General features: G+C 39.6%; 1 protein-coding gene across 1 annotated transcript; it reads right to left on the bottom strand.

The window, feature by feature from the left end:
* Nucleotides 1–650: 650 nt before the first annotated feature.
* LOC139709737 (ribosome biogenesis protein bop1-like) lies at nt 651–9,234 on the bottom strand. Its single transcript, XM_071621692.1, has 12 exons — nt 9,088–9,234; nt 8,204–8,419; nt 7,620–7,771; nt 6,622–6,841; nt 5,621–5,866; nt 4,994–5,155; nt 4,341–4,491; nt 3,373–3,692; nt 2,841–3,026; nt 2,165–2,267; nt 1,355–1,547; nt 651–1,063 (listed from the first exon to the last, which is right to left on the bottom strand). Exons 1-12 carry the CDS (start codon nt 9,148–9,150, stop codon nt 910–912), a joined length of 2,166 nt encoding a protein of 721 aa, XP_071477793.1. The 5' UTR covers nt 9,151–9,234; the 3' UTR covers nt 651–909.
* Nucleotides 9,235–11,121: the final 1,887 nt, after the last annotated feature.

The following is an 11,121-nucleotide window of genomic DNA, read 5'->3' as shown; positions in this document are numbered from 1 at the left end:
GCTAAGAATGTCACTTGTTACTATTGGGCAATGCCATATATCTTGGCTCAACTAGTATCATGTTGCCCCCATCTTCAACTTGAATAAATATGGCCTAGGTTAAGTCATTACATATAGTATCAGTCTAGATCTCGTGAGCATTTAAGCAGGGCTTGACATTTGTGGTGGCCCAGTTGCCCAGGACTACTTAGAATTGATGTTGGGCCACCAAATTTCCAAAAGGCTATCTTTTAGTGGCCTAAGCTAATATTCCAAATGAATTTTTACATTACTTGTCATTTTGAGTCACTACATTTCTTTCTTGGTACACCAAATTTCAAATTTCATAGATTTTAATGGCCTGAACACGCCACCAGAGAAAAAAGTTAGTGTCTGAGTTCTGTATTTATTTAGGGTAACGCCACACCAAAGTTAGATTTGACAACATGCCCAGCTAGGAAGAGTTGTGGACATTATGTGAGGCTGCAATTACAAAATGTCATGTACATAATCACAAGAGACCTGGGATGAATTTGGCAGCTCTATAAAATGATGTTACCATACTCGTGCCATAATTCCTTTATCATTATATTAGTACCTGTATGTGTAGTGTAAAATCAGCAGACTGGAACATAGTTGTACTCTCTGCTGACACTTGGAAGAAGCTGCTTTGGTAGGAAAGAGAACCATTCTGGGATGGAGATAACTGTATCTTCCAAGCATTTGATTAAATAGGATTCAGCATCTGGTATGATGCAAAGACTGCATCTCTGACTCATCCTTTGCAAGTGAAGAACTTAGCATAGAAGATGACATAGGTCATGCTGGCACTGGTCCTAACATGTCACAGTTCACCATGATAACAAGGCACTGAGAATGTTCTTTTCAAGTGTACACAGAAAGTATTTCACAGCTTTTTGTTATGGGTCTTCATGTGAAGAGTCGTATCGTTGCATCAGCTCCAGCCGTGAATATCCATGGTTGCGAAGGGTGGAACTCACAGGCTAGCACACCAAGGCTGTTGGTGATCACATGACCTCGAAGGATCTTCACGGGCACGATGAGCGGATTCTGGAGGAGATCGCTGCACAACAAAGAGAAAGAAGTGAGAGAGAATGCCTCATTTCAAGATTTGTAAAAAAAATGCCAAAGAATCATTTTATACTGGAAATGTGTCTAATAGAATAAAACCAATAGCTTGGCTTGACATCAGTGGTGACCCTGGAGGCCTGGAGCAACTAAAAATTGACGTTGGACCACCAAATTTCAAAACAGACTATCTTTTGAGGCCCAACTGGGCAGCTAAATTCAATGTGAATATCTGTATTTCCTTTTTTTTTTTGAACCTCTACATTGAATTGAAGCATGCACTCACTTGTACACCTGTCCATGGAATATCATAACAGCGCCATCATCGGAGGCAGAGGCGAAGAGTGGATATCGACGGTGGTAGCTGACCTCCCTCACAGCCTTACGATGGTGTCTTAGTGTCTGGTAAGGCTTGGTAGACAGATCCATGTCAAACCAAGACACTCTGCAGTCATAGCTCCCTATCAGCACATTGTCACCTTCATACAAGCAAAGTCACAAACACTAATAATAGCTGTAGAATGAGACTACACTGTACAGTGCACTCCCATTATAACAAACACGGTTATAACAAAATTCCGGTTACAACGTAACAAAAATCTAGGTCACAAAATTAATGTTTTTAATTGTTTATTTGTTCGGTTATAATGAAATTTCGATATAACAAAAGAAAACTGCCTGTCCCGAGGATTTGTTATAATGCGAGTCCACTGTATAACCATTGGATGTCATGTGATGGTGCTAGAAGATGAACTGTTCGCACATCATAGCTGAAGTTTACACACTGCTAGGTGCTGAACAACTTAACAGAGCAAAGGAGAGGACCATTCATTTATACATGTATCAGCATAACAAATAGGTGCAATTGACTTTAAGATTGTATGTATCCCACACTCTATGAAATGAAAGAAAAGAACAATACAGTAGGTTTCAGTCCAACAAAGTAAATTGCAAGGGCATAGCATGAACATATGAAAATTGTCCGTAGTACATTGAGAAGTTTTACATTCACTTTTCAATGTGACTTATTATTGGATAGCACTTAATCAAATTGGTAGTGTATCTACGGTAACCGATCGAAGTAACTTATCCATACCTGCGGGATGAATTGAGATGCTGGAGACCCATTTGGCATTGGAGATGAGCTTTTTGGTCAGCTCCTGTTTCAGGAGGTTGTACACCCTTACATACCTCTGGGTCTGCAGGATAGAAATACATCATTTGATGGATTAATCATCCTGTGTTACTTGAGCATAACATGAATGTTTCACTGGGACTGAATGTTTACTACCTTAAAATGGTCTTCTATGAACTGAATAATTAAACTGAAATTCTAAGATGAAGGAGTTATCTTCAAGTGCATTTACTTTTACAGAGGTAGAAAATAGTTTACATTGCAGCCATAAAGGTGACTTATATGGTACGAAAAGCATTACATCCCAAAAGCTACACTACATATCTGATGACAAACACATTTTGACCTTTATCATTGTACAGTTGGCCCGAACTATTAAGTTTGGTCACCACTATACCATAATTACTAGTAATCACAGTCATGATGATGATAAGAGTGATGATAAATCATCATCTTCATCACTATCATCATCATGACCGTCAGCAGAATCTTGCACATCAATTTCAACATTGACCACACAACGGGTAAACATTTCAGTCACTGTTTCTGACCACAGTATTTGTCTCAGTCTATGCCTTTGTAACCTAGGTACTAGTAACTGGAAGGGGATGGACAAAGATGAACTGTATAAACTCACAGCAACAAAGAAGAATGGTCTGGAAGGGTGGAAGGCCACACATTGGACCAGTCCTTTGGTCTTCTTGAAAGGAGTCTGTGACCTACGCTTGGAGAGCTGGTGTATGAGGACAGACGAGTTCCCTCCATCCGGTATCACTGCAGCAAAGTAGTCTCCCTTTCCGTGCCATGTGACCTTCTTCACCGCCTGTTGGATAATAGATGTTGAGATTGGATTGTCTTTTCATCTGCAATCCTTTCTAGCAAGCTGATTTATCAATAAAACTGCAAATGTCATGGTAAAGATAGGCACATTCTACATAAAAACTGCAATTCTAGTGCCCAGTATGACACAGTGTACAAGCCATATGTGACATTGACAGAAATGCATACATTTGAAAGGAAACACCTGAAGTGAAGACATCAACACTTCTGTTGGTCACAATTTGCAACAGCACCACAAGTATCTGTTCTCATCAAAGAATATAGACCGATGTTAAGATTACCATCCTCATTGATGCTATTCTCATTGTCATGGAATATTTTGTGTGTACCTTGAAATGTTTAAGTTGCAACCTGATGCCTTTCTCTTTCTCCTCCTCGTCCTCCGTTACATCCCACTCCACCAGGGGCGAGGTCTTCAGCTCTTCCGGTCTCTCGTACCCCTCGATCAGACGGTCCGTTCCCGAGGCAACCATCTTGTCGCCGAGTTGGGGATTGATGATGTAGATCATCGTCTCTGCACACGCCGCCACCAGGCAGACGGCGGGGTTTGGACACCAAGCAACAGAAACCGGTGTGTCTGGGAGGTCCACTGTCTTCATACAGCGGCCTGTAGACACCTCCCAGAACCTCAGTGTCTTGTCATCAGAGCCTGGAAAAGTTATAGTCACAAAATATGTGACACGGGTGTCGATATAACTTTGAAAATAAATTAAATTATGCTGTCATGACTGCAGTGACAGTAAAACCAACATATTGCTCCTCATCTCAAAGTGTATGAGCAGAACACAAGACACCATCCACCATCCTCAAGGCCTGTGCTTTTGAGATACATCCATAGGTTTACCGTGTGTTAAAGATACCACTAGGAACCGGCTTCAAAGCATGTGTGACACTGTGCAGCCTGCTCAATACTTTGCATGAATAACGAAGACCACACTTCATAAATCGTTGTTAACATGCACAAAGGTGTGCAAGTTGGCAAGTTGGTATATACCTCACAAAGGTTATGTCTAGGCCGTTGGTATATACTGTCAACTGTTAACACTACCAACACTGTTATACAGCTTATTTCTTGTTTCATGTAAAATTGGCTGACTTATCATTTATATTCCATGATGGCAGAAATTTTGGATAATTCTTTACACAGAATCAAGATTCTCAGTGGAGACAATTCATTTTATTTGTGCCATTTGTGATATACTTGCACAATTACTCTCAATCAAAACACACCTTAAAATAAGATGTTTGTCGCAAAAATCAGGGATCAACATGATACGATTTGTAGGACTAAACTGACCTGACGCCATCCATTGACCACTTGGGTCCACACTGATGGAGCGGATATAGCTCTTATGACCCTCGTAGACAATGGACTGTGTGGTGGGGAAGGGCTGCAGGTCCTTGGGGCGTGGAAGCTTTGGCAGCAGTTCCTCTGGCTCAACTTGCACCTGATGCAGACCAACATGAAGACATTTGAAACTGGTCACTTCTCAATTAGTAGGGTATTTCCATGACTACCTCTTTTACCCCGTATTCTTCATATCTATACTCTCTGAAATCACATATGAAGTGATGAAATGAGAGAGGCAGAGAACGGAAAAAGCCCCCCCAAAAAAAAAAAATAAAAAATAAAAAAAATAAATAAATAAAAGATGAAGAAGAAGTAGAAGAAGATGAAGAAGAAGAAGAAGAAGAAGAAGAAGAAGAAGAAGAAGAAGAAGAAGAAGAAGAAGAAGAAGAAAAAAAGAAGAAGAAGAAGAAGAAGTAAAATAAACCCTTTTCGTCTGTACCATCAAATCATTGCTTGAATACAATTTTGGAAAGTTTAAAGGCTATTCTGGAATGTTAACGTCATTTTGGCATGTCAACAAGCCCTATTGCAAAGATCAAAGATTATCATGAAATGTCAAAGGTCATCACGGAAGGCTCAAAGGTCAAACAAAAACTCACCCTCATTCTCCTCTGTCGGGGACAGAGGTAGAGGTCAAGGCAGCGCTCAAAGCGATCCTGGATGAAGCGTGGGTAGTACGGAACCTTGCGCAGACAGTCATACTTTTTGGGCAAGAAATCTGTTTTTCTGTCCTCTGGATCCTCTTCATTCCAAGCCAGAATCTGAGTTATAGAATTCAAAGCATGCTCAAAGATTGTGAAATTATTTAGCTCTAATGTGCCCATTCATTGCAATGATCTAAGCATCAGTAGATTTAGTCAGTTTGCAGCACTATCCTTTGCTAGTTATCATTTTAGCAAGTCTTGGAAACTCATTTTATCTTTATCTGTAGATACAATATCAATCTCTTCTATTATGACAAGGTACAGATTTTTGTTTTGTCAGTCACACCTATTATTCTCTTACCCATTCCCTCCTTCCCCTGTAGTATACTGTAATCCTTTCACACATCGATGTGTTCAATTAGGATTGTAACTATCTGTTCTTTTTCATATTAATAACAATATTAACCAACAGAGATATTATATTGAATGATGACATTCTGAACAATGGGATACAAATGCTAAAGAATAACAAAAGAAAGCAATAAATCATAGCACATCTTTCACAAGTAACCAACATCTCACCTCTTCCTCTGTGGGGAGGTACTCTGGTAGAGGGTTGTAGGATTCCTCGTGGCCTGGCAGTTTCAACTTGGGTGCTGCGATGTGGGCGTGGTGTCGCTTGGAAAGTTTGATGTTCTCCTCATCACCCCAAAGGTCGTAGAACTTTGGACCTTTCTTCTCCTCCTCCTCCTTCTTCTTTCTCTCTGCCTCCAACTCGCTGGGAAGTTTCATCCAGCCCATCTTCATGGCATGCACCAGTTTGCTCACCTGATGTATCAAATCATTAATGTCACAATTTACCACCATGCTTCGGAATGTGGCTGAACAAGACCAAAGAGTCAACCTACATTAGCCAAGAGCCCTGTTTTAGAACCACATCCTCCACACGCTGATGATCATACTGAACACAAACACTGTGTTGTGAGATCTTCTGAAAACAAAGACAACAAATGTTCAGACTACTGTAAAAGTGGATATTTTCGCGGTACTAATTTTTCGCGCTTGGCCAGGTGAGAAGAGTTTTGCGTGTTTTTAATTCCGCGGAATCAAGACATCACACACAGTAAAACATGGCAAGCAAAAATATTCGCGTGCTTTTATTTTCGCGCTAGTTGCTGGTTGCGCGAAATGCGCAAAAATTTCAACACCACGAATCTTTCCACTTTTACAGTAGTCTTCTCTATACCCGCAATCAGGGATGACATTGACTTCTGTCCATTACGAAACTGGGTTTGTCTCTTATATCTATCCTGGAGCCATACATCTTGTGCCTAAAAATTGTTACCATCCCCCAAAACAGGCACACATTCTCTTTAGAATAACAATGTTGCCTCAACGTGAATCATATCATTCACTAGTTTCTATCACCAAATTATCATAATCAAATCACAATTGTGTCATGTTCTACAACTTCAAACTAAATACAAATCTAGTAAATATACCCAAACTACGGTTTTGTGGAATTTGTAACGCTGTGAGACCTCAACAAGATTTTTTATATTTTTTTAAGTCAGGACTTTTACCTTGTCTTTCTCTGTGAGTGATGGGATGAAACTGCGCTTGTGCGCTGGCCGCCTGGTAACTGGATGGATCATCTTCTCGTATGTGAAGTGATCGATGTAGTCTTCATAGGGGTCAAAGGTCGTTTCGGGATAGAAGCCCCGCTGAATCCTCTGTATGGTCATCAGCTGCTCCTCACTCAGAACAACATCCTTTCCCAGCTTCTTGTCAAACACTGTCCGCCTGAGTTGATAAAAAAAGAAAAGGAAATATATTTGATTGTCTAGCTGTTCTACCACTGATGACTCTACCTCCTCCATGAGAAAATTAAGCCTCCTTAAAAAAGTAAAAATAATCTGTGAACTCATTTTAACAGAGAACCAGAAGATTTCCACATTTCTCACTATGTCATTAAAACACACAGCTCTACAGAAATTCAGAGAATATCCTGTATAGCTGGTTATCCCCACCAGCAATGCGAAATCACAATTGATTGATTGATTGTCCACTTTGGGTTCACAAAAATAAAGAACAAACAAAACTGTGTAATGATAATTAATACTATACTAGAATTTTTTTTTTCGGAGGTAAAAATGTAATCAAAAAGTATATTCTAATAACATATATTTGCATTAAATTGTGAAGTACATATTAGTCATCATAATCAAAGTGGGGGAACCTAAATTGAAAGCACAGCTTGTATTACTTAGGCCCCTGAAAATCACATCACATCATAGAGAAACAATTTAACACATTACAGAGTATTTACTAAAATGGCATAAATAAAACAAAAAACAAAAACAAAACAAACTTAAAATGAAGATCCGCTAAATGACAAAGATACAGGAAGAGAGGATAAGAAATAAAGGGAATAGATAAGACAAATTGAGATGACAGGGGAAAGAAGAGATGGAGAGAGGAGAGGATATCAAACAGGATGCTGCAATGCAGCACATAAAGTTACATGTACTCAAAGCATACCACAGATGTAAAAGATTTTCCTGGAGCTTATATACATTACCAGTAGTCTGGGTTGTCCATCTTGTTCAAGAATTCTTCCAGCTTGTCACGACCTTCAGGTTTGACAATCTTTTGACCCTTGACATCATACCCTAGATGCTTGTATCCTTCATACCACTCCATGGGAATGTTGCCCACTGTATTGCGGATGTCCTAGAAGCAACAACCATATATGTCACATTATTAAAACATATAAATTGGGGGGGGGGGAAGAGAAATTATGGACCCATGTAGCTTGGACATATGCTTTATCAGTTTCCTGCACTGTAATGGCTTAATAGTTCTGGAGTAGCAAAGGTATGAGTTCATGTATTAACATATAGCATTTCCTCACATGGTCACTGCTCTTCAGATAAGTTAGCAAACAAAATGATTTCTTCAGTTTGCTTAGTCTGTCTAAGCTTCTGTAAGCTTTAGCCCCTGCCTCCTCCTCACAAGAAAGAAAACCAAAAAATACAAGACATGCATTATGAATTAACCCTCACCACCAGGATCATAAACACAAACATACAAACCACCATATAGACGTTTTCTAACAGAATAAGGTTTCAAAGTAATGAGGGGAAAGACAGACAAAATAATCACCTCTTCATCTGACGAGTCAAAATCGTATTCATCAACCCGAGCTGTGTCTGTCCTGTTATCAAGTGCTTCTGCCTCAGAATTCTGAGCATTCTGTGAAGAGCCCGACTGTGAGGACTCAACTTCATCCTTTACAGCCACTTCCTGTGAGTCCTGCTTCTTTTTCCTCAGCAAGCTTTTCTCTTTTCTTGCTTTGTCCTTGCCCTTTTTACGTTCATTCTGTCAAGAAAAATGAAAAATGAAGTAAAAATCAAACTAAACAAAACAGCAGAAGTTTTCAATAACCATCTTGTCAATATCAGATAAGCTAAAAAACAGGTACATTCAGAGCTCAGACAAAAATTTTAAAATGGTCACCAGAGAAAAATGTTAAAATGTGACATTACATGAGGCTAATTTTTTTGGGGGGGCAAACTATTGACAGACTAATGAGACAAAGTTCTGCATGTCTTAACTACCAGCTGGCTATTAGATCAACATCATTATCAAGCATATTATCAGTCAAAGTGATAAATGTTTTTGGTATTTCTTCCTTTCATTTATTTTTTGTGATCTTTTTACTAGTCCGAATGTGCATCACACAAAACCATATATCTGTGCTGAGGGTAACTGGTATAAGACTTGCAAGTTCCAATTTTTGGATAAAACCTAGTGCTCAATGATGAAATGTTAACGTCATATATGTTTCCATTAGTATACTTGGCATTCAACAGTAATTCAGGTAGCATCTCAATGACGAGGTACAATGAAACTGTCTTGGCAATATGACCACGGACCAGATGCTGAGATGCATCATGTTTGAAACTTCATCTTCACTACAATGAATCCTTTCCTATTTAGCAGCAGAATAGCCCTCTGGTAGCAACTGTGAAAGTTCCAGCAATCACCTCTGCTTCTTCAGCTTCCTCATCATCTGCATCATCGCTGGATTCATCCTCTTCCTCAGACATGCTTGACCCTTGACCTCCTTCACTGTCACTGTCATCGTCTCCACTGCTGTCAAGGTCTACAAGATGACCACACAGAGAAATAGGTTTTATGTATCATGCAGTGGACACACTGTTTCAGGTACTCAAATGCAACTACTATAGGCTGTGAGGATCAAACTTAACTTTACAAACAATATGATATGATAAAGAAAAACAATTACATGTCCTCATTACTAGACACCATGCAGAGGAAGCATAATATGCATACTATATGTTCAACATATGACCAAAAATTAACAAATACACTGAAATATGCATCATAAAACAAAGTTGATGTCTTTTCCATCAATAGGCTCCTACAAATGATTAATAATGATGAAGAATAGTTTAAAGCCAATTCTGTTATCATTGCAATCAGAATTATATTTTGTTATGTCTTCATTATGTTTGACATCATTCTCATCAAAATACCCCACACTCACAAAGTTTGTAGAATACAAGCATCATCACTGTAGCAATTAAAACAAATTACCCTCATCATATTCGTCATCATCATCACTTTCAAAGTTTTTGAAAGGATCATAGTCAATGTCATCACTGTCATCAGCATCTGCTTGAACGTCATCATCATCATCGTCAACTTCAGAGTCGGTGCTGTCCTGGTCATCATCTTTGTCAACAGGGGCATCTACAAACAGATTAAGCTGAAAAAAAAAAAGAAGAAGACATTTTAGAAGATTCCATTGAATACAGATGAATAAGAGATGAATTTCAGCCTTCTGGACTGAAATTCATCCCTAAGGGAAAGCAGCTGTCTCTGGTGGCTCTTAATATACACATATGCTCTATAGAGATGTGTATAGTATAAATAGTTAAATAAAGCCCTCCATAATTCGGTCATAATGCTGTCCAAAATCATTGAAAATTCGACCCCTCGCTACATGTAAGAGTTAAAACCTATATGCCTTTGCACACGGTCAAAGTCTTGCATGGGACAGAGGTCGAACCTTGTCCTTACCTTGTTAGTTTTTATGATGCAAAAGCGGCGCTCCCTCCCATTAGAATGCTATATTGTGGGAACACTTTGGGTGTGAGCTGGTTGCATTTTTGAGATCGCAGTCATGCTGCATGTCCCATTTGTTGTAACGTTATATTTTAGGCCAAGTAAAAAAAGAAACCAGTTTCTCGTCCTCGCGCACATCGATTTTGGCCGCCGCGTCAATTTTTTTACTATTTACTATTTTCAAAATGGCACTGAAAATACCAAGAAATTCATAATTCTTGTCCCAGCCCGCTCCCCGCCCGCATCGATTTTCAGTTACCGCATCAACTTTTTTGATATTTTACTATTTTTTCGGCCGCCGAAAAAAAGAATCGACAATTCACCTGCCAATCGTGATGTCTCATTTCTAATTACGCCTTGCATCCTCTACTTTATAGCTGTAGTACAGCTGTAGCTTCTGTAGTGCGTATGTAATAACGCATGCATTTCACACTGCGAGCTCGGCAAGAAGGAATGACCCACAAAGCAGTTGAACTGTAATTGGATGAGCGCGGGCGGGCGCGGCCTGGGCTGTGATGTACAGCGCACTCAGTACGTCGTGGTGTAGACAGGACGTTGAGCACCTTCTGTACATTTTTCTCGTGCTGTTGCCCGCTTCATGTGCTGCTAGATTGATTGCGCAATGTAACCACATACTAGTCATAGACACAGAACTCTTACACAGTGGTCATAGAGGAGCCAGCCAGCCAGCATAGCATGCGCGCGTTCTGGAGCTGGAAAAAAAATCGTGGAGTGCAGTGATGGAGAGAACCGATCTCAAGCGCACGTGTGCACAGCGAACGGCTTTAATAACAGGGCCCCGTTTTATCAAAAGATAATATCAATTCTAATTTTCCTTACTACACAGTCTGCCATAGACTTACAGTTGAAATCGACTTCATAATCAATTCTAACTCTTCATAAAACGGGGCCCAGAGCTGCCAACCTTT

This window comes from Diadema antillarum, unplaced genomic scaffold (assembly GCF_040938485.1).
Source record: "Diadema antillarum isolate AM-2024a unplaced genomic scaffold, OU_Dant_1.0 seq00001465_RagTag, whole genome shotgun sequence".
Lineage (NCBI taxonomy): Eukaryota > Metazoa > Echinodermata > Echinoidea > Diadematoida > Diadematidae > Diadema > Diadema antillarum.
The sequence above is the reverse complement of the archived record's forward strand: the minus strand, read 5'-3'. Positions and strand labels throughout refer to the sequence as shown.

Coding starts and splice junctions, on each gene's coding strand:
- LOC139709737 (XM_071621692.1), bottom strand. CDS start 9,150: ATGTCTGAGGAAGAGGATGAATCCAGCGATGATGCAGATGATGAGGAA. Junction 6,842..7,619: donor ATGGACAACCCAGACTACTG/GTAATGTATATA, acceptor TTATCAACTCAG/GCGGACAGTGTTTGACAAGA. Junction 5,156..5,620: donor ACCTCCCCACAGAGGAAGAG/GTGAGATGTTGG, acceptor TCTATAACTCAG/ATTCTGGCTTGGAATGAAGA.